General features: G+C 47.1%; 1 protein-coding gene across 1 annotated transcript in view; it reads left to right on the forward strand.

Moving 5' to 3' along the window:
* The window catches only part of nox4 (NADPH oxidase 4), a 265,875-nt gene that overhangs the window by 111,569 nt on the left and 129,720 nt on the right, over positions 1-24,586 (forward strand). The window contains exons 10-11 of the mRNA XM_085998801.1: positions 16,188-16,352; positions 20,207-20,269. Of these exons, the coding sequence (XP_085854927.1) occupies positions 16,188-16,352; positions 20,207-20,269 (228 nt within the window). The remainder of the gene's footprint in view (positions 1-16,187; positions 16,353-20,206; positions 20,270-24,586) is intronic.

The raw sequence follows: 24,586 nt of genomic DNA on the forward strand, positions 1-24,586 counted from the left end.
AGACGCTGAGCCTCAGGGGCCATCCAGGAAGAGGGCAATCCTGGAGCTGCAGAAACAAGTGCAGGAGGATCTGACTGGTTTTGTGACTGCGGTGACTGTGAGTGTGCAGAGAATGGAGGAATCCAGCTCCAGCATGAGCAACACCGTGATGCACTCACTGGCAACTATAGCTTCCTCCTTGGATAGGATGGCCACCTGCATGGAGGAGACATGGTGCCAGTCACATGAGAACATGGTTTCTCTTCAAAATAGATGCTCAACCTTGGAGGAGAGATGGGGAAAAATGAAGGCGAGATGAGCATCTATGGAGGAGAGAAACCAGAGGCTCATTGACGTCCTTTGTAGGAGGGATGTCAGTATAGAGGTGGGCCCTCATGACTACTTGCTAGCAGGGAAGTGCTGGTGGCTCATGAGAGGAATGATGGTGGGAGGGGATATGGAAGTGGGGGCTCCACTCCAAGTGCTCTGACTGCCATCCCCTTGCCAACCCCTTGGTCAGAGCCCCAGATGCCTCCCCGGACAGTGATGGCCGAGTCTGTGCCTGCACCATCGCAGGAGGAGCAGATTTTGGCGGAGCCATCACTGGCTACAAAGCCCAGAGGATTTCCAACAAAGACATCTAAGCAGGCACAGCACGGAGATGAGGAGGCTGCCTCTACCTCTGCTGAGGCTGCAGGAGTAGCACGACGTAGAAGCACCCGGAAAAGAAAGATCCCACACAAATAGACACAAGGGTAGTCACTCGGGTGTATCTTTCTTTATCAATGTCATGTTAGTATTCTATGAAGTGCTGTTACTAAATCATCTAATTGTCACACTTGGGGGTCGTTGGCAAATTTGTATGATGAAATGGAAGTGGCAGAGTGAAGGGTCAAGGCTCATTTCACACCCAACAATGGTGGTGAGAGTCAAAACAACGGATGAATCATTGTTTGACTGCTGCATGGTGTTGGTGTTGGGTGACGCAAACCTGTGTATGCAGGTGGCAGCCACATGTATGAGCTGCATGAAGTTATTGAAATCTGCCATTGATAATGTGGTGTATGTAACCTGTTCCACCTTAAGGGAACTTAAGCCTGTTCCACCTTAAGTGATGTACTACTTTCTCTGGCTGCTGTATACGTAATACCGGTGGTGACCACCGGTATATAAGTACTGTGTAGTGATATTGTATTTAGTATAGTCCAGACCTCCAACTAGTAAAGACCTGTTGAAACTTTATTCTTGTAGTCTGTGTCAGTAATTAATCTTAATACAACTGGAACACACAGACTTAACAGTGGCGACGAGTCCGATTCTTACCCTGCGGCAGTTTATATCCACGGCGGCTTCGTCCACAGAACGGGCGTCGAAGAGAGGCATCCACCCTCATCACCCTGCTGGAAGACACGTCGCGCGGCAGGCATCGAGAACCCGGAGTGCAGAAGACATCCTGAACTCGAAGCCTCCATCAACGGCAGTCACCTATCTCCTTTCTACCTCGGTGGTGGGTAAGCCGGTCAGCGACGCGAGCAGAAAGTCGGCCGCGTTGGCTGTACAGACGGGGAGGAGGAAGACGGAGGAATAAGGGCGGTGAGATCGATCGCGACCGGAGATAAGGGCCGGGCCGCATTCGGGCCGAAAGGCGCAGCGCGGGGACATCGATCGCGGCTGGTGATAAGGGCCGGGCCACTTTCGGGCCAAAAAGGCACAGCGTCTGGGGCGACTGAAGGCGCGAGAGCCGCGGTGAAGGTGAACGCAGCCGGTGTTAATAACCGGGCTGCAAGAAGGGCTGCGAGGCGCGACATCGGGGAAGCGCGAATGCCCGAGGGAGCCGCGGTGAAGCGGAGACAGCGTCGGGGGAGTTACTAACCGCTGGGAAAGGGGAGCAGCAGCAGCACGCCAAACGCCATTGCAGCCACTGGGTGAAGACCGCCAAGCGCGGGAAAACCGCCATTTTGTAGGCGGAGGACGAAGACAAGAGCGGGAAGCCGCCATCTTGGGATAAATTTTTTTTTAAAATAATAAAATAAATTGCAATGATGCCTTAACATGGGAACATTAATACCTTTGATAGCGACATCGAAGATTGGGCCATGTATGTAGAACGCATACAAAATTATTGTAAAGCAAATAAAATCCCAGATGCAGAGAAAGCACTAACTTTATTAAACTTAATGGGTGCGAAGACATACGGGCAATTGAAACACCTTTTATCACCAGATGAACCGGCGGATAAGACGTTCGAGGAGATTGTTACTGTCCTGAAAAATCATCTAAACCCCACGCCGCTGATGCTAGCGGAACGATTTAAATTTTACAGCAGAAGGCAGCTGAAGGATGAAAGCAATGCTGAATATTTAATGGAATTGCGTAAGCTAGCAAAGTACTGTCAGTTTGGAACGGGACTAACAGACGCGCTAAGAGATAAATTTGTGTGTGGATTATTAAAAGAAGATACACAAAAGCGACTGCTCGAAGAGAATGAGCTGACGCTTGAGAAAGCGGTCACTATGGCAGCAGCACACGAAGCCGCAGCGAGAGGCACGGCAGTAATGCAGCTACGGTCACCGGAACTCAGTACAAATAAATTGGGTTTGAGGGCTGTAAAATGTTATCGTTGTGGAAAGACAACACACGATCAGAACCAGTGTTGGTTTAAAAACCAAGAATGCAGAACGTGTGGCAGGCTTGGCCACATAGCTAAAGTATGCCGGTCAGGAAAGAAGACCAACAACAAAAAGTCACCGCAAGGAAAATACATAAAGGTGCACAAGGTGACAAAGATCAGTTCGAACGAACAGAAGTCAGATTCAGACGCTAGCAGTAATGAACTGGGTAGCTTAAGAGTACACAACGTTGGTAAGGATGCAGATCTCCAGACAATTTGGGTCACTCTTCAGATAGCAGGAGTCCAAGTAAAGATGGAATTGGACACTGGATCGGCATTGACGGTCATGAATAAGAAAGATTACAAAAGGTTATTCCAACATATTCCCCTACGGGATACGGAGATTATATTGAAAACATACACGGGGCAAAGAGTGTACCCCATCGGAAAGATCGAGGTAAAAGTGGTCCACAAGGGCGAAGAAAGCCAAGTAATGGACTTATATGTGCTACCTGAAGGAGGTCCACCACTACTGGGACGGGAGTGGATTAGGAAAATGAATATGGACTGGCACTCCTTAAAAGCACTAACGGTAGATTCCGGGGAAACAGATGTCAAACCTAAACGATTGTCCAAAATATTGGATGATGCTAAAGAGGTGTTCCAGCAAGGACTGGGAACACTGAAAGGAATTACGGCAAACATCAAGATTGATGAACATGCACAACCAAAATTTTTCAAAGCCAGACCAGTACCCTATGCAATACGACCTACTGTAGAAGCGGAACTGGAAGCGCTAGAACGTTCAGGTGTACTGTCTAAGGTAGATTGGAGTGAGTGGGCTACGCCCATTGTTCCCGTTATGAAACGTCCTTCGAGCAACAAGCCAGGAGAACCAGGGAAGGTTCGCATCTGTGGAGATTTCAAGATCACCGTTAATCCGGTGCTTCACACGGTGCAGTATCCGCTTCCGCGGATTGAGGATATTTTTGCTTCGTTGTCTGGCGGGAAACACTTCACCAAGATAGACCTGGCACAGGCGTACTTGCAGATGGAGGTTGAAGAAGAGTCACGCCAGTACCTCACGATCAACACGCATAGAGGTTTGTACCGGTATAATAGGCTGGTTTTTGGAGTGGCATCGGCTCCGGCAATTTGGCAGAGGGCCATGGAGCAGGTATTACAGGGAATTCCAGGCACACAATGTTACCTGGACGATATTCTGATTACAGGTGATGGTGATGAAGAACACCTCGCAAACTTGGAACTGGTGCTCAACAGACTGAAAGAGTATGGACTTAGAGTTAATCGGCAGAAATGTGAGTTCTTTCAGAAGCGGATCTTGTACTGTGGTCATGTCATTGACCGGGAGGGGCTTCATAAGTCTCCTGACAAGATAGAGGCAGTTGTAAAGGCTCCCGCTCCGGATAATGTCTCTCAGTTGAGGTCGTTCCTGGGATTGATTAACTATTACCATAAGTTTCTACCGAATCTATCCACGGTACTCCACCCGCTGAACGCTCTTTTACAGAAGGGGGTACCATGGGAATGGAGCGAAAACTGTAAGAAGGCATTTCGCAAAAGCAAAGAATTGATCACCTCAGAGGAAGTGTTGGCTCACTTCAACCCGACACTGCCTATTCGGTTGGCTTATGATGCTTCTCCATATGGTATTGGGGCAGTACTCTCTCACAAGTTGCCAAATGGCACGGAAAGGCCAGTCGCGTTTGCATCCAGATCATTGACCTCCGCTGAGCGCAACTATGCGCAGATCGATAGGGAGGCTCTCAGCCTTGTACGGGGAGTGAAGAAGTTTAATCATTACCTGCAGGGCCAAAAATTCACACTTCTGACAGACCATCAGCCGTTGGTATCCATTTTTAACCCTAAGAAGGGTGTTTCGGTGATGACAGCACAGCGACTCCAGAGATGGTCCCTTTTCCTAGGGGCACATCAATATCAAATGGAATTCAAAGGTACAAAGCAGCATGGCAATGCTGATGGGCTGTCGCGCCTGCCACTACCTGAAGCAGAAGAGACGACGAAAGTTGACCCTGTTGAGTTATTTCATTCGACCATCATCGAGTGTTTACCAGTCACCAATGCAAGTATTGAAAGAGAAACCAGGAATGACCCGACACTGTCCCGAGTTTACGAGGTGACAGTGAAGGGATGGCCAACACATGGTGATCCTCTGTTACCGGCATTCTCGGCAAGGCGAGACCAGCTGTCCGTCTGCCATGGTACTTTGATGTACGGGACAAGAGTGATTATTCCTCCCAAGTTACGGGAAAGAGTTCTAAAGGAACTGCATGAAGGTCATCTGGGGGGAGTTAAGATGAAAAGCCTTGCTTGGGCTTATGTATGGTGGCTGGGCATTGACCAACAGATAGAGGAGTTGACAAAAAGCTGCGCTGGGTGCCAAAAAAGTGCAAAATGCACCTCCGATCGCACCGTTACACCCATGGGAATGGCCTTCAGCCCCATGGCAACGCGTACATATTGACTTTGCTGGTCCATTCATGGACTCCATGTTCCTAATTGCGGTGGACGCACATTCCAAATGGCCAGAAGTGATCAAGATGAATACCAGTACTTCAGAAAAGACAATTGCGGTGTTAAGAACAATATTCGCAAGGAACGGATTGCCAGAACAGATATGTTCGGACAACGGACCACAGTTCGTGTCGGAAGAATTCCAAAAATTCTTAAAGAAGAATGGGGTGAAACATTATACCTCTGCCCCATATCATCCGGCGACAAACGGGTCGGCCGAGAGATTTGTCCAAACATTCAAAAAGGCAATAAAGGCCATGAACGATGATCAGATTCCGTTTCAACACAAGGTGGACAATTTCCTAATGGAATATCGAAACGCCGCTCATGCAGTGACTAACCAAAGTCCTGCCATGATGTTTTATAACAGGAGGTTGCGGTCCAGGTTGGACTTGTTAAAATCAAATGTGCGGAGGGAAGTGGAAAACAAACAGTTCCGGCATATTAATAACAAGTCCACTCGAAGTTTCGACGTAGGACAACCAGTGTTGGCAAGGGGCTATGGAAACGAAAAATGGCAGTCCGGAACAATTCGGGCCAGACAAGGACCTCTGATGTACACAGTAGATATTGGTAACAATGTGATAAGGCGTCATGCGGATCAACTGGTAGAATCAAGAGCAAGGGTCGAACCCATGGTTGCGACAGAGACAACTGTGGAAGACGTTAATGAACCTGAAGCATCTACCTCGGCAGGGACTGTACCTGATGATGACGTCCAATACATAGGAAACCAACAAGAAGAGTCACCTCAGCAACAAGAATCAGAGACCACTGAAAGGCATTATCCAAACCGAATCAGAAGGCCTCCTGAGAGACTGAACCTTTGAACTGTTTATACCTGAAGTTATATATGTATATATGTTATTATGTTATGTTAAATGGGGATATGACTGTTAAGCTAAAAAGGGAGGATTGTGGTGTATGTAACCTGTTCCACCTTAAGAGAACTTAAGCCTGTTCCACCTTAAGAGATGTACTACTTTCTCTGGCTGCTGTATACGTAATACCGGTGGTGACCACCGGTGTATAAGTACTGTGTAGTGATATTGTATTTAGTATAGTCCAGACCTCCAACTAGTAAAGACCTGTTGAAACTTTATTCTTGTAGTCTGTGTCAGTAATTAATCTTAATACAACTGGAACACACAGACTTAACAGATAAGGGTATCTCTGGCGTGACAGGCAGCAACGTGCTCACGTACTGGTCGCAATGGGACCATCGGCTTGTCCAGGTGTTCCTCATCCTCATAACCAACCTCATGGTGAGCCTCCTCGTCCTCCTCGTCTTCTGATGAGGCTCTGCACTCAGCGGCATCATCCTCATCCAGTACTAATCCTCGCTGCTGCACTATGTTGTGCAGGGCACAGCAGATGACGACCATTTGCGAGACCATAGCTGGTGTGTACTGAAGGGCTCCTCCAGATCTGTCGACGCATCTGAAGCACATTTTGAGCAAGCCTATTGTCTGCTCGATGACACTTCTCGTGGAGATATGACTTGGATTATAATATCCCTCAGACTCATTTGTTGGCCTTCTCAATGGTGTCATGAACCACGTCTTTAGGGGATAGCCCTTGTCTCCAAGCAGCCAGCCGCCAAGACTGTTTGGCGGTGCGAAGAGCTGAGTGACGGTGGAATGGCGCAGGATGTACGAGTCATGGCAGCTGCTAGGGAACTTGGCGCACACATGGATGATAATCTTCCTATGGTTGCAGACCAGCTGAACGTTGAGGAAGCCCTTGCGGTTAACAAATGCTCCTGGGTTGTGATGGGGTGCCATGATGGCCACATGTGTGCAGTCGATGACTCCTTGCACCCGTGGGAAGCCAGCTAGAGTGGCAAAGCCAAGTGCATGTTCATTGACACTGGTTTCATCAGTGGCAAAATGAATATAATTCGCGGACTTGTTAAAGAGGGCATCGGTTACTTGTGCGATGCATCTGTGGGCAGCCAACTGCGAGATGCCACAAAGGTCTGCTGCAGATGCTTGGAAGGAGCCTGAGGTGAAGAAGTTGAGGTGAGTTTGACAGCCACTGGTAAGGAGTGTCCACTCCTTCCTCTTGCTCCAGTAAAGCGCAAATGTTGGCGATGACCTGGCGCGATAGTCTGAGACTCCTTGGGCACTGCTGCTCCGTCATGTTGAGGAAGCTCATCCTCTCCCTGTATACCCTGTTTTGGAGTTATGGCCTCTGACGTGGTGCAGCCCTGCGCTGATGCCCTACGCCCTGTGAAGCATCAGGTGGTTGAAAAGAAGGTTGCCGCTCTTGTCGTTGCTGCTGCTGCAGCCGATCGTCATCAGATTTGGAGGACCAAGGTGACAGAGCATAAATCGCCCATTCTGATGATTCAGATGGCAGAACCAATCTATCAAGGGTTAGATATGATGTTGCAAGGAGGTGACAGTGAATAGAGAGTTTACTGCAAACACTTCCCAAATGCATAAAGCTTAAGAACCTGTTCCAAATACTCAAGCCTGAAGCTTCTGAGAGTGGAAAGTGACCAGCTGTAAAATGGTAGGGTTTAAACCACTTTTGCAGCTGTCACCTATTGAAAGAAATGGAGAGTTGTTCAGAACCCAACATACTTACCTGGCGTGATCCCAAAGCGACGGGAACCTCGTGGAAAACTTGGGAAAAGACTTTGTGCCTGCTAAAATGGTGAGTAAATTGGTTTAAACACCCTCTCAATTAGCACAATTGAATGACCCACCACTTAGTGCCGTGTCTGCAAAGCGCAGGCAGAACCGGCACTAAGGAAACTCACAAGGAGGCGGGTTTAGCGCGGGATACCGCCCCGCTGTCAATCATTTGAATTTTGACAGCGGATCTGCCTCCAAACATGCCCTCCCAAGTGCTGGCAAAATTCAGCCCAGAGAGAGAGTTTCCACTTGTGGGGAAGAGCAAAACTAGAGGCTATCAATATAAGATAGTCACCAAGAAATTAAATAGGGAATTCAGAAGAAACTTCTTTACCCAGAGAGTGGTGAAAATGTGGAACTCGCTACCACAGGGAGTGGTTGAGGCGAATGGTATAGATGCATTTAAGGGGAAGCTAGACAAGCATATGAGGGAGAAGGGAATAGAGGGTTATACTGATAGAGTTAGATGAGGAAGGATGGGAGGAGGCTCGAGTGGAGCATAAATGCCGGCATTGGACTAGTTGGGCCAAATGGCCGGTTTCTGTGCTGTATATGCTATATAATTCTTTGTAATATTCTTTCATCCACCTAGCCAATCTAACCTTGAATGTTGAGAGTTTCTGCTTCAACCACTAACCCCGAAAGTGAATTCCACATCCTCACTAACCCCGGAAGTGAATTCCACATCCTCAGATAAGTGTTTAAAGAATTTTCTCCTGACCTTCCATCTGACAAAGCATCAAGCCACAAATATTTATCTTTCAGAAACCTATTGTGCCCTTATCTACACAATGCTTATCAAGTAACTTCTGTTAATATTCTTTTACAACAATGGCTGAGTAGCCAACAAAGCCAAGGATTTACAGAAGTCTACAGACCCATACGCAATAAAACAACCTCTTCAAATTAATTCCACAATAAAACTAGGTAAAAACAGTTCATTACATTTGACTAGAGGATCTAACATGAACTTCCAGATCCCCTTTCTCGCTACTAAGGAGCATATTTTCCTCTGCTCATTAATTTAAATAAAAACGCAGCCAAGGAAACAGATGAATGAGATCAGTAATTCACTTTTCATCCATTGTAGCAATTACTCTAAACTTTGTTACCCTAGTCAAATGGGCAGAAAGAAATAGTAAAACAAAATTGCTGGTTAACGACTGTTGCAGCCTTGCTAAAGGGCTGTCCTCAAAGTCATGTAGAATAGTGCAGAGAGATGTAAATGGAAAAAACAAGTTTTGAACTCTCATTTGAAACTGGGCATGAGTTAAATTGAGGCAATTCAATGTGATTTGTGAATGTTTCTCTTATATGCCAAAGAAACTGCTTGGGTTGTGATGCAGCTTCAGCAAAAAGGTGCTTTACAGAAATCTCTAAAGAAGCTTCTTTTAACCTAATCTGGGTATTTGCCTTTTATGGTGAAGGCCCTTTTGAACTTTGCCTCAACTGTTGAGCCACTGTTACAACTTTCTAAGAATGACAGTCTCTTTGTGGACCATCACAAGAGGAGTACACCATAGCCTGGCTTAACTATCCTTAATGATGTGCAGAGTAGACCACCTGTCAAGGTTCATTGAGTCCTTAGGAACACCTGCATGTTGCACCAGTGGTTGACTCCAGTATGGCTCACCGTATAATGTTTAAATAGGGAAGTTGCGCTTTTCTGTTGGGATCAGGGTTTTCTAATTTTGGTGTGCATAAGTCTTGCCCCATCACAGTTACAACACCCCATAGAAGACCAGGGCCTAGAAATTCAGTTGGTTGCGCCAGCAGTTAGCGCCTAAAGAAAAGTGAATGTCGGGCGCTATGCGTGTTGCGCCCGGGCGCAGCGCAGTTTGCGCCTCACCCCAAATTAAGTTGGCCGTTAGCGCCGGCGCAAAGTTTAGCGCCCGCCCGGATGCGCGCGCAGAAAATGACGTCACATCCTCGTGCAACGCCCTTTGGCCGCCCCGATTCCAAACTTCAGTCGGACCGCCCCATTGTGCGGCTGGCGGCCGGAGCGTTTGAAAAAGGGAACGCAACACAGCCAGCACGGGCCCCGGGGGGCGCAAATTAAAGGGGACGTACCCTCCAGTATAAAGGCCAGCCATTTTGCAGCAAACACTCTTGTGCAATGCATTTCTGGACACACAACAAGGAGGATAGCTAACTGGTTTCAAGCAGCAACAGCTCAGGTATTTTTGGACTCAGGCCAGAGCGCTGCAAGTGGCCTTTTGGAAATTTGACTGTTTGCCAGGATTTGATGGGGGTTGCATGGGGTGCCAACGCGGAGCTGCAGCGCCATGTCCGTAGGGCTCGCAGACGCATTGTGAGAGGGGCAGCCCTGGCTAGAGGCAGAGGGGGCAACAGGCGTCGGCCACGTAGGCCTTACCCAGGCAGGCTATACCGCCAGCAGCGCTCCGACCTCAACATGACTGGCGCGCGATGTGTTAGAAGGCTCCGATTCCGAAAGGAGGTCGTTGCAGAGATCTGCCACCTGCTTCGCAGAGATCTGCGTCCAAAGCTCAGGTGCAGGACGTCTCTGTCGGTGGAAGTGAAGGTGACGGTGGCATTGAACTTCTATGCCACCGGCTCCTTCCAATCCGCTGCTGGGGACATAGCTAACATCTCCCAGTACGGCGCGCATCGCTACATCCGCCAGGTGACCGAAGCACTGTTCAGAAGGAGACGCCAATTCATCTCCTTCCCCAAGGCCCTGGAGAGCCAGCATCAGCGCGCATTGGGATTTGCAAGACTCGCGGCCTTCCCCTTGGTGCAGGGCGCCATTGACTGTACGCATGTGGCTTTGCGGGCCCCTCTGGAGCATGGCGAGCAGTATCGCAACAGGAAGGGCTACCATTCTCTGAATGTGCAGCTGGTGTGTGACCACAAGCAGCGCATCATGGCTGTCAATGCCAGCTTTCCAGGCAGCAGCCACAATGCGTTTATCCTGCGGCAGAGTACTGTGCATGACATGTTCGAGGCACAGCCTCCCCCAAGAGGATGGCTACTCGGGGACAAAGGCTATCCTTTGTGTACCTGGCTCATGACCCCGCTCCGCGCGCCCAGGACCGCTGCTGAAGAGGCATACAACGAGAGCCATCAAACCACCTGCAACATCATCGAGCAAACTATTGGGGTCCTCAAGCAGCGGTTCTGCTGCCTTGATCGCTCCGGAGGATCTCTGCAGTATTCGCCGGACCGGGTCTCCCAATTTGTGGTAGTTTGCTGCATGCTACACAACCTGGCTATCTGCAGGACTCAGGCACTGCCACCTGACGTTGGACCACCACCTCAGGAGGAGGAGCAGGAGGAGCAGGAGGAGGAGGAGGAGGAGCAGGAGTACGTTCCCAGGAGGGAGCGACCAGGGCCAAGGGCCGCGCGACGCCACCTTATTACACGTTACTTCTAAGCCCCCTGTCAGGGAATGCCTTGTGGCCATGAGGGAAGATGAATGCAGCCGCTCCGCAAGCCCTCAGCCGGCGAAGCCAACAAACACTAACAAGAACAACCATGGAGACTCTATGAATAAAGATAATTATTTATTACACAAAAATGAAAACCCCTTCCCACATGAATCCCCAAAAACAATCAACGGGCCCCACAAAAAGCCCAACAAACGACTCACTCCCACAAACTGGGGAGGAGTAACTCCACATTTGTACAAACCTGGCCTCAACCTCGGCCTTAACGCAAAAAATAAGCCCACGAACCAAACAACCATGGGCAAAAGAAAGATGGCCACCGCCATATAAAACGAAAGCTGGCCACACCCTCTACTGAGTGGCCCGCGAGGGCGAGACCTTGTCCAGCCTTTTGCCTCCCCTGCCCGGCCTGCTGCTCCTTCACAAGCTCTGCCCAGTGGCTGCTGCGAGGCTGGGGGAAGGCACCTGAGGCTCAGATGTCCTTCCGCCAGATGCCCTTGGGGGGCGGCCTACACGGCCTTTGGGCCTCGAGGGGCTGGCTGCTGAGTGGCGCACCTGAGCCTGGCCACCATCAGCTCCAGCCGCTTGCCCTTGACGCCCCAGTGGGGGAGTGGCGGCGACGGATGGCGCAATGTGGGCAAGCTGGCGTCTGGGATGCGCTGGCTGGTGCTGTGGCGCGCTGGCACTCGGCCGGGCCCACACTGCAGGATCCGCACCAATCAGCCGAGGGGCGGCTCGCTGGGATGCTGCAGCGCGGCGGGTGCCCTGGCGATGCCTGCCTGAGACAGCGCGTGTGGCAGCAGTGAGTGCCCCTGTTGTCCTGGTGTGCGCCCGCATCACACCCGCCAGGGACTTGACGGCATCAGTGAGCATGCGGCCACTCGCGGCAGTTGATGCCCCGAACTCGCGCACACTGGTCGCCAGCGACTCGATGGCCTCAGGCATGCGCCCCACCACGCGCATGAGCTCCGTGTGGCGCCGGTCCGAATCCTCGGCCATCTTGTCCAGCTTCCGCGCCTCCTCCGAGGTGAAGGTGTCCGGACTGGAGTCGGGACTCTCCCGCTGGGGAGCAGGGGACCGAACTAGGGGAACCTTGCCACGTTGGTGGCGGCGAGTGTCCCGATCAACTGCACTCCCCTCTGATCCTTACCCCCTTTGGGGGGAAGGCCGCGGGCCACGCGCAGGGCTCCTGGGTGGCTGGACGCCACTGGTCCCAGCAGCTGCAATCCCCTGCGACAGTTCGTCCAGGCACTCGTCCAGTGAGGACGTGTCAATCATTTCGTCCTCTCCTGCGGGACCTGAGTGTTCCCCTGATGGTCCGGCTTGCTCTTGCTCCTCCTCCTCCTGCTCGGAGGGGCTGTCACTGGCAGCTTCAGGGACCTGGTCGTCACCAGCTGAAAGCAGGAATGCACAAGAGTAGCTTCAGAGTGAGGCGACGGCATCAGCGAGGGAGTCAGGACTGGTGGCATTCAGCGCATTGGTGGGACAGTGGCAAAGGAGGTAGCTCGGATGCGCAAGTGCGACACGAGAGGGCCAAAAGGCGAGGTCCTTACCATTGCCGGGCAGTGGAGGGTCGGCTACTCCGCACGCTGTGGGCACGATCAGCCGGGCTCCCATGAGCCCACTCACGCGCTCCTCCAGGGGAGTGAGCTTCTGCAGCTTGGCGCAGCCTCCCCTGGTCCTGGCACGGGCCTGGCGATTATTGGCAAGTTTAGCCTGCAAGAGAAAGGACGGGCTGTAAGTATGGAGTGTAGCCCTGATGTAGTGTGCACTGCCTCCCATGGTGGAATAGCTTGGCCAGAGTGTAGTCCTGATGTACTGTGCACTGCCTCCCATGGTGGAATAGCTTGGCCAGAGTGTAGAGTGCAGAATGGGCAATTGATGCTCATGACTGTCCCAAAGCTGCTGGCTGAGGGCTGGCCATTAGGCCTTTCAGCTCCCTTTGCCCATCATGTCAGGTGTACATGCAAGAATGAGGAGGAGACCGGAAAGGGTACTCACCCTGACAATCCTGGTCAGGTCGTTGTATTTTTTCCGACATTGGGTGTGGGTCCTGGGGGCATCGCCGGTGAACGTCACCCTGTTGGCGATCTGCTTCCGGGCTCTGGTGTATTCTTGGTGGGTCGGATTCCTCCCAGTCTCTGGGAACAAGATCCTGCGCCTCTTCTCCAGAGCTGCCACCATTATTCCCAGATCACGCTCTGAGAAGCGCAGGGCACGCTCATGGGCCTTCTCTGGCGTTGCCATGACTCCCTGGGGCTGAGCAGCAGTGTTGAGGCCTATTTGCAAAGCTGCAGTGTGCAGGGCGCGGCAGCAGACCAAATCGTCCCTTCCCCCTTTAAGAGCTGGTCGGCGCCACGGGGTCTGCTGTCAATCAAAAAATGACCGCACCCGCGCTGCGCCCCGCCTCGGCGCTATCCCTCTGCACCGCCGGCTTAGCGCCTAAAAATAGTAGTGGAACGCCTCTTTTAGCGCTCCAGCAACCTCTTAGGGCGAAGCGACTGAATTTCCGGCAAGGGGGCGCAACTTTGGGGCGGGCGCTAACTTCGGGCGGGCGCTAACGTTAGCGCCCCAAAACTGGCTATACTGAAATTCTAGGCCCAGAAGTTTCCAGGCCATTAACTTATCTTTTCTCTTTACAAGTGCTGCTGAATCAGCTGTGAATTTCCAGCAGTTTCTGTTTTGCTCTCTTTTCATTTGTCTTGAAAGGATTAGGTGCATATCCTTTCTCTCCAGTAACAATTGAATTACTTCCATGATATGTGAAGGATGATTTAATATGAAGAAGAGCCTATTCAGGTAGCTCTGTCGTTTGACCACTTAATGTCAGAACATCTTCAGTTTGAATCCAGACAATGTTCACTCAACCTTCTGAAGAGGATGAATTGCACCATGTCATAGGATGTGGGGAGAAAACAGGAGAGTACAGGGACTGTACAGTCCTTGCCATATTTTCTGTATATTCTGGTAATTGATAAAACATGGGTAAGAGACACATTTAATAAGCATGTCCATGCCTAACAGAGACCAATCTGATGAGTTAACCTTTTTATTAGGTATTCTCCTGTCATGTTTCAGGATTTTTTAATAATTTCTCCACACGAAGGATTTTGAAAATGATTTCTTTTTAATGCTGGGTTTTAAAAAGCAATATATAGTCTCATGGGCAGCCAGACGAGGGATGATTAATATGCTACATGGCAGTTGTTTTTCCCATTGACTGAACAATAAATGTCTAGGTAATTCGGAGAATCTTTCTCACCCATTGTGTTGGAAAACTCTATGATCTCTGTCTGTCTGTGACGTGGGGTTAAAAAGACAGACACAGACACCAAATAGGCAGTCTGGTTTTCGGAAACAGGACACTGCACAGGCAGGCAGAAAGCAAAAGGCAGCGAAAGATGGGAAGTGAGCAGGTTCTGCCCTAGACTGTTGGATAGACTGCAGAGGGGTTATTTTGTTTAAGGGGATTCATTGCAGTGGGGTAGCATTGTATGTGCGTTAATTATTTTTATGTCATTATATGAAGATATGTTTATATTGATTGAAACCAAGTGAATCTGATCATTGAGGTCATATTTGTTGCTCTACCTGTTCACTTTATTGCAGAATAAAGCCATTTAATAATTTGATGTTTAAAAAGTCTCATCTCGTCCAGTGTTAATTCAGTCCACCTTCAGAAAGATTAAAGAAATACACATGCACAAGACAAAAATCTGGTCTAGATCACAAGCAGGTTTTATTGTTACAGCCCCACGTCACGCTATCATACAAGTAGATATAGGGCAGTGAGAGTCAACCCCCATAAAGGTAAGATACACAAACCGCTTATGGGAGCTATTGATGCCACTGAACAGAGGAGGTGTCTATGGCAGACCTGAATTTATAACAATTAGTGGGAGCTACCTGGGATACTGAGTTACACAGGTGATGAAGATGAGTCAAAAATTTAACAGTGAACAGGACAGAAACAGTAAACCAGGTCAAAAGAGGCAGAAATTGATGGAAAATTACCCTGCCATGCAACATACGGAACTGTAGCTGGTTCAAGGGGGTCGGAGGCACAAAGCACAGGGAGTGCAGGTATCATGGGCATCTTTCCATGCAGTACATGGGCTGCCAGCACCTGGGGGGATCGGCAGTCATGATGGTATGCCTGATGATTAGTGAATGGCCATCAAGATTGAACTGTAGGGCTCACAATATACAGTTTGGTCAAGACTTCTTCTGACTAACAGTCTATTGGCTTTGCTGATTGCCGTGTTGCATTGGTTGAACAAGTTGAGCATCGAGTCTACTAAGACTTCTAGATCTCTTTCAACTAAATCCTTAGCTAGTTCAACATGATTAGTGGAGTATGTGTTTCATCTGTTTTTCCTTCCAATGTGCACTACTTTTCACTTGTTTAAAATCCAACCAAATTATGTGAACCGACAATAATAACCTATCAATCAAATACCATTACAATAGATGCAGCAACCTTAATATTGAATGCCTAATTGCCTCACTAAAAATTGGTAATGATTTGTGTCAAACCAAGCTACAGATTTTAACAGCAATCTGATGATATTGTTCTTCAGGCCCTGAAAAATTAACTGATTAGATCTTTTTGCTACCATGACAGTAAGAAGGTACCCTTTTTGCTCTCTAGAAGCAATTTTTAAAAAAACAATTGAAGTTTAGGCACTTCCTTTAACTTTATGTCCAGTCTTCAAACTTGCTTAAATTTCTCCTGAGGGTCATAACTATGCTTTGGTGCAACTATGGTGCATAAGGAATGTAGATTTTGCAGCCCAGACATGCACTTGTACTGAAACTAATACTAGAATCATGGGAGGAACTAATCTCCCTATGTGGCTTAATTGTTCTTCATGAAGCAAATTTATGGCATAATTTAAACAATAATCAGTATCACCAGTTTGACATAAAACAAAATCTATTTAGAATAGAGTGTTATCATTTTCTAACAGGAATTTTTTCTTTGCTTTTAAGACATGGCTTTGGGTGTCTGGGCCTCTCTGTCTTTATTGTGCAGAAAGGCTGTATAGGTACATTCGGAGCAACAAGCCAGTCACCATTGTCTCTGTGAATTCTCATCCCTGTGATGTGATAGAGATACGAATGGTGAAAGAAAACTTCAGAGCAAGGCCTGGTCAGGTAAGTTCAAATAAAAGAAGTTAGCCTAGATTATTAAATACTTGCCATTATTAGAGTGACTAGGGAAAATAATAATTTTGCTGTTGTATGCTTACTGTAATAGTAAAGGTCACAATTTCTAATAGCTGTCAGTCTCTCTCAAAATAATACATTGATTGCATTACAGCAAATTGTGTTGGTGTGTGCGTGTGAGCTCCTTTGGCTACCTGCATCTCTGCTCCTGAGTTTAATCAGTTTATCATGCTCTGTTTTTAAATAATCGAGAGGAACATATATGGTTTTGACTTGCCAGGAGGTTACAGTCAAAAACACTAAACAGTAAGGCAAACTAATGCTTGTTGAAATCCGTAAAACTTGCACTAAACAACTCTTCCTAAGGGTAGGAATAAACCTATTTGGAACAGCACACCTGTCCATGTCATTGGCACTGGAAAGCTATAATTGATAAACTAAACAAAATTAAGATCAGAAGTTTGTCTTCAGATTGCTATGTAGAGGAACATGCTTCTTTCTTCATTTAACCAGTGACAAACTCCTGACTGTATTTACTCACTGGCTTACTTGCTTAATGTATTCATGGTAGAAGGATTTCACAGAAAATACTCTGTGAGGTTCAAAGCAGCATCAGTGATATTACAGCAGTTGCAAATAGAATTGAAGGCAAGGAGTAGCACTAACAAAAAGCAACTTTATAAAAACAGGATTTCATGATCATTTCTGGTTCAGTGAAGAAGGCACCAAGATCAGCATGACTGGTTCCTCCACAGCTGCTCCCAAACCCTTCTATTACTGTAATGGTAGTGGGAGGGACCTATAATTTGACTGAAGTGTATCTGGAATCATCAGACTCTGAGAAAGGAAATTTGAGGATTGGATGATATTTGAGGGGACAGACACAATCATTTCTGCCAGAGGACCAAAGCCCGAGTCTGGTTATATGTCTGTATGGAATGTAAGAGAAAAAGGACATTCTTGCACAATGGGAGTACGGATTGAAGAGTCAGGCATAGAGGTCTGATTCATGGTATTCCCAATTTGCTAGTTATTAATTTACTTCACAAATAAAGACATAGATATAGATAGAAAGTGTGGGGACATGGAGAGAATTCAAGATGTACACGGAAAAAAAAGTGAAGATGAGTTTTGCAGAAATAGGGAAAAAGGGTGAGAAAGAGTCAGACAGACATACAGACAACAAAAGTGTGTGAAAGTCATAGAGGAGGGAAATATGAAGCTTGAAAGACAAAAGATGAAATATTGGTTCAGAGGAAACTGGGAGATGAGCAGAGACAAAGTTACAAGACAAAGCAACATTAAAAAAACACCCATATGCAGTGCTACAGGAGATCATGTATTTCAATTAGGGTTTAAATCATCAGGCTCCTTGATTCATAATTTACCACAAAATAAAATGTTTTCAGTACATTGTAGCAACAAAAATATAGAGATTCATATTTCTAAAACTAGAACCATCAGTGCAAAGACATGAAGTGATGGAAATGTGTAATAATAATGGCAAATAATATAACATGAATCAGAAAATGAAATTAGCTGCAAAGTACTCCATGAAAAATAAAGCTGAGCCTAATTATTGTAAAATAAGACTGTTAATTGAATCTAGGTTTAGTGAAATGTAATTTGCCAAGTGTTCTAATCCTTCACTGGGAAACCTACCATGTGACCACAACTTGGTTCTTTTCACTTGAGGTTAACTGCAAGGTTTAAATGTGGTATGTAAGAAAGGAAAATCCAACTATCCATGTCTTTCTGGCCAGTAGTCGAACAAAAGACTCGGCTTATACTCCCTTGAGTATAGAATGTAAGAAGTCACACAACACCAGGTTATAGTCCAACAGCTTTATTTGAAATCACAAGCTTTCGGAGCACTGCTCCTTCGTCAGGTGAAGTGGAGAGATGCATAAAGACACAGCTTATATAGTCCGAGAATAATGTCAGATGTTTACAGGTAATCTTTCTAACTGCCATTTATCACACCTCCGCAGAGAGATAATCACAGCAATCAAAGGTGTGAATGGTGTCCAAACAGGTCAGTCAGGAAAACATTACATCAAAGAACAATGAGGTGGGGTCACAAGGGGTCAAATGCTGCAGATGCTGGGGTCTGTGTGAAAAACAAAAAAAGACAAAAAACATTTTTTTTGCTGGAAATCACAGCAGGTCCGGCCGCATCTGTGCAGAGAGAACAAGCCAACGACGACTCGAGTCTGGATGACCCTATGTCAGGTGGGGTTACATGTAGCGTGACATGAACCCAAGATCCCGGTTCAGGCCGTCCTCATGGGTGCGGAACTTGGCTATCAGTTTCTGCTCGACGATTTTGCATTGTCGTGTGTCTCGAAGGCTGCCTTGGAGAATGCTTACCTGAAGATCGGAGGCTGAATGTCCTTGACTGCTGAAGTGTTCCCCGACTGGGAGGGAACACTCCTGCCTGACGATTGTTGCACAGTGTCCGTTCATCCGTTGTCGCAGTGTCTGCATGGTCTCGCCGATGTACCATGCTCCGGGGCATCCTTTCCTGCAACGTATGAGGTAGACAACGTTGGCCGAGTCACATGAGTATGTACCATGTACCTGGTGGGTGGTGTCCTCACGTGTGATGCTGGTATCTGTGTTGATGATCTGGCATGTCTTGCAGAGGTTGCTGTGGCAGCGTTATGTGGTGTCGTGGTCGCTGTTCTCCTGAAAGCTGGGTAATTTGCTGCGAACGATGGTCTGTTTGAGGTTAGGCGGCTGTTTGAAGGTGAGTAGTGGAGGCGTGGGGATGGCCTTAGTGAGGTGTTCGTTGTCATCAAAGACATGTTGAAGGCTGCGAAGAACATGGCGTAGTTTCTCTGCTCCGGGGAAGTACTGGACGACGAAGGGTACTCTGTTGGTTGTGTCCCGTTTTTGTCTTCTGAGGAGGTCTATACGATTTTTCGAGTCATCATTGGCTTGTTCTCTCTACACAGATGCGGCCGGACCTGCTGTGATTTCCAGCAAAAAAAATGTTTTTTGTCTTTTTTTGTTTTTCACACAGACCCCAGCATCTGCAACATTTGACCCCTTGTGACCCCACCTCATTGTTCTTTGATGTAATGTTTTCCTGACTGACCTGTTTGGACACCATTCACACCTTTGATTGCTGTGATTATCTCTCTGCCGAGGTGTGATAAATGGCAGTTAGAAAGATTACCTGTAAACATCTGACATTATTCTCGGACTATATAAGCTGTGTCTTTATGCATCTCTCCACTTCACCTGACGAAGGAGCAGCGCTCCGAAAGCTTGTGACTTCAAATAAAGCTGTTGGACTATAACCTGGTGTTATGTGACTTCTTACATTTGTCCACCCCAGTCCAACTCCGGCATCTCCACACCTTGAGTATAGAAGATTTAGTATAGAAGGGGTGATCTAACTGAGATGTTTAAGATGATTAAACGAGGTGATTGGATAGATAAAGAGAAACCATTTCTTCTGGTGGGGGAGTACAGAACAAGGGGGCATAACCTTAAAATTAGAGCTAGGCCATTCAGGGATGATGTCAGGAAGCACTTCTTCACACAGAGAGTAGTGGAAATCTGGAACTCTCTCCCGAAAAGCCGTTGAGGCTAGGTTGATTGAAAATGTCAAAACTGACCTTGAAAATTTTTAGCTAGGCAAGGGTATTAAGAGTTATGGAACCAAGGAGTATAGATGGAATTGAGCTGCAGATGAGCCATGATCTAATTGAATGGAGGGACAGGCTCAAGGGGCTGAATGCCCTGCCTATGTTCCTATGTTCCTAATAAACAGAAAGTAGCTATTTTTGGATTCACTAATTCCTTTTTCCTCTCTTTCCCCACATCTCATTTAGTACATTGTCCTGCACTGTCCAAATGTGTCAGCATTTGAGAGCCATCCCTTTACTCTCACAACGGTAAGTCCATTCATTCTTGTTATGCTTTTCAAAGCAAGACATTAAAGAAAATTCTTACATTTAAAAAGTTAAAGATGCATATCACTTACAGACCACACAAGCCTTGGTTTTCAGATATTTAGGAACTAGAGTATTTTGGCTACAAATTGCACATCTGTGGTAAAAACTTGGCAGCAGTTTTGAGGATGTTCTAAATTAAATCAACGTTTGGCTCCCTAAGCTGATATCAGTTCTTAGAGTGCTGTGTGACTGGGCTAAAATTAAATTAAAATGAATGCTGCTAATTTGAAGCATTGTTTTGCAGCCTGTAAACTTAATCATATGTCTTTTGTTAATATATAGTTATGATGTTTTGACACCATTCACAGTGGGGAAATATAAAAATAATTAAATATTGATTTTGAAAGCTTAGCATGGATAGGAACAAGGCTAAATAATGTATAGGAACATTTAGCTCAATTTCAAGGTTTTCACATTTTAACTAAAAATACTGGTAGTTCAACAGAATTATAAACGTTATATAAAAAAAGAAGGCCTTTGCAGTCTACAAAATTTCATCTAGGGATCTCCTGCTATAACTTTGGCAAGAACCTTGGAGAAATTATGTAAATGGCCATTTACAGTACACAATTTCTCCAGGGGTTCCACTGAAGGTACAGCAGGAGATTGGAAGAACCCTTATGGAAATTCTACCCCATGTCACTACATATTAAGAGTTATGCATGGGTACGTCTATAGGTTGTCGGAGTACAGCAATGTTATCATCCCTGATGCTAAGTTGGTCTTGTTTTAAGAAACATGTTTTGATAAAAAAGGAGCAATTTTTATCTATTGTATTTTCTTGCTGGTCACAGCATACACAGGGTTAAAGTCAGTTACTGCTACCTGTTTCCACAGGTTGGAAAGAAAATACATCCCAGATTAGTAGTTGTACACACTGACATGAATCAGTCATTCATGAAAGAAAGACTTATGAAATAATACTGAGCGGCCTACGGGTGGCGCTGTCCAGGGAGAGTATAAATACTCGGGCACGGGCCCAGCTTGCGCAGGACATTCTTAACAGGAACTAGTGAAGGACACAACTATACCTCCATGTTGTAAAACAGTTGATTAAAGCTTTGTTTAACGCTTAGACCAAGTGCCCAGTAGTTTTCTTACATCACACACTGGCTAACAAGCTAAAAAATGATGTGGTAGTTTAGGAAGGCATGATTTCAGCATTCCGTAGGGACTGCTCCCTCTGAGACACCCTAGTCCATTCCTCTATCACCCCCTGCACCCCCTCCCCTTCGCCCGGCACCTTCCCGTGCAAGCGCAGGAGATGCAACACCTGCCCTTATACCTCCCTGCTTCCCACTGCCCAGGGCCCCAAACACCCCTTCCAGGTGAAACAGCGATTTACTTGTACTTCTTGCAATCTACTATACTGTATTCACTGCTCACGATGTGGTCTCCTCTACATTGGGGAGACCAAACGCAGATTGGGTGACCGCTTTGCGGGACACCTCTGTTCAGTCCGTAAGGGTGACCCCGAGCTTCCGGTCGCCTGTCATTTTAATTCACTGCCCCATTCCCACTCAGACCTCACCGTACTCGGGCTCTTGCATTGTTCCACGGAAACCCAGCGTAAGCTCGAGGAACAGCACCTCATCTTCCGATTAGGCACTTTACAGCCTTCCGGACTCAATATCGAGTTCAACAATTTCAGATCATAACCTCGGCCCCTATTACATTTTTACATATATTTTTTATCCACACCTTTGTTTTGGCCCTTCCCCCTTTCTTTCTCTCCCACATGGCAGCTGTCTCCCATTCTGCCAGCGCATTTCACACCTAATCTGAGCCATCTTTTGTCTCCACTAGTCCTATCGCCATCTCGTCTCGTTTTCAATACCTCTTAATGTCTCTTCACTTCTCTTTTGTTCTCTCATCCCCATTTCCCAGCCCCCAAACTGGCCTCTTAATCTGTTTCATTTCTTGTGCTTTTTCAGTCTTGACGAAGGGTTTTGACCTGAAACGTTGACTCTATTTCTCTCTCCACGGATGTTGCCTGGCCTGCTGAATTTTCTGTTGTTATTATTTTGATATGCAGGGTTGATTACTGCCATTGTCCTTGGATGGGGACTTATCTCATAGGTGTTTCAAGGTGTTTGGAACTGATCAATAGGTCTAACCATTGTATTCAGTTACAGGCATATTGTGGGGCTGTGCAGTTGGCAGCTGTATTCATGTAGACAAATGCCATTTTGAATCCTCTGAATGCCTGGACTAGCTAAATGTAGTAATGAAAAATATAATTTTAATATCCTTTTTTCTGGGATATCTTCAAAGGAATTTGAAGTGCTATATTGGGCAATATTGCATGAAGTAGCAATTAGCCTGAAGCCAGCTATCAGAAGGTTCTGTGGTAGCAGATAGCCTTGTAACAAGCAAGTGATCATTCTTCATGGGTCAATGTTATGAGGGTTTGTACAGAAGCAGCAACTTTGTTTTGATTTTGAAGAGGATAGTGAAGTTTGTATCTACTGTTTCTGTTCAGCAGTGTTCATTAATCTATTTTAATGTTCAATAAATTTGTCTAGTGATTTATAGCCTAGATCTGACAAGTTTATAAGCACATCATGTCATAACATGTGATATATTTCAGTACAGTGGCAAAAGTTTTTGTTCAATTCTTGGATTAAAAAAAAATTAATTCATGGGATGTGGGCATCACTGGCAAGGCCAGCATTTATTGCCCATCCCTAGTTGCCCTTGAGGAGAAGGTGGTGGTGAGCCGCCTTCTTGAACTGTTGCAGTCCGTGTGGTGAAGGTACTCCCACAGTGCTGTTAGGGAGGGAGTTCCAGGATTTTGACCCAGCGACGATGAAGGAACAGCAATATACTTCCAAGTCAGGATGGTGTGTGACATGGAGGGGAACTTGGAGGTGGTGGTATTCCCTTGCACCTGCTGCCCTTGTCCTTCTAGGTGGTAGAGGTCGCGGGTTTGGGAGGTGCTGCCAAAGAAGCCTTGGTGAGTTGCTGCAGTGCATCTTGTAGATGGTACACACTGCAGCCATGGTACGCCAGTGGTGGAGGGAATGAATGTTTAAGGTGGTGGATGGGGTGCCAATCAAGCGGGCTGCTTTGTCTTAGATGGTGTCGAGCTACTTGAGTGTTGTTGGAGCTGCACTCATCCAGGCAAGTGGAGAGTATTCCATCACACTCCTGACTTGTGCCTTGTAGATGGTGGAAAGGCTTTGGGGAGTCAGGAGGTGAGACAGTTGCCGCAGATTACCTAGCCTCTGACCTGATCTTGTCGCCACAGTATTTATGTGACTGGTCCAGTTAAGTTTCTGGTCAATGGTGATCCCCAGGATGTTGATGGTGAGGGATTCGGCGATGGTAATGCGGTTGAATGTCAAGGGGCGGTGGTTAGACGCTCGCTTGTTGGAGATAGTCATTGCCTGGCATTTGTATTTCGCAAATGTTACCTGACACTTATCAGCCCAAACCTGAATGTCGTCCAGGTCTTGCTGCATGCGGGCATTGACTGCTTAAATTTTCTGAGGAGTTGCGAATGGCACTGAACACTGCAGTCATCAGCGAACATCCCCATGTCTGACCTTATGATGGAGGGAAGATCATTGATGAAGCAGCTGAAGATGGTTGGGCCTAGGACACTGCCCTGAGGAACTCCTGCAGCGATGTCCTGGGGCTGTGATAATTGATCTCCAACCACCACAAACATCTTCCTTTGTGCTAGGTATGCCTCCAGCCAGTGGAGAGTTCCCCCACCCCACCGATTCCCATTGACTTCAGTTTTACTAGGGCTCCTTGATGCCACACTCAGTCAAATGCTGCCTTGATGTCAAGGGCAGTCACTCTCACCTCACCTCTGGAATTCAGCTCTTTTGTCCATGTTTGGACCAAGGCTGCAATGAGGTCTGTAGCCGAGTGGTCCTGGCGGAACCCGAACGGGGCATCAGTGAGCAGGTTATTGGTGAGTAAGTGCTGCTACTAACACTGTCGATGACACCTTCCATCATTTTACTGATGATTGAGAGTAGACTGATGAGGTGGTAATTGGCTGGATTGGATTTGTCCTTTTTTTTGTGGACAGGACACACCTGGGCAGTTTTCCACATTGTCGTATAGATGCCAGTGTTATAGCTGTGCTGGAACAGCTGGGCTAGAGGCACGACTTGTTCTGGAGCACAACAGCCGAGATGTTGTCAGGGCCCACAGCCTTTGCTATAGCCATTTCTTAATATCACGTGGAGTGAATTGAATTGGCTGAAGACTGGCTTCTGTGATGGTGGGGACCTCAGGAGG

This window comes from Somniosus microcephalus, chromosome 10 (genome assembly GCF_052327205.1).
Source record: "Somniosus microcephalus isolate GS21.2 chromosome 10, FLI_Smic_1.0, whole genome shotgun sequence".
Lineage (NCBI taxonomy): Eukaryota > Metazoa > Chordata > Chondrichthyes > Squaliformes > Somniosidae > Somniosus > Somniosus microcephalus.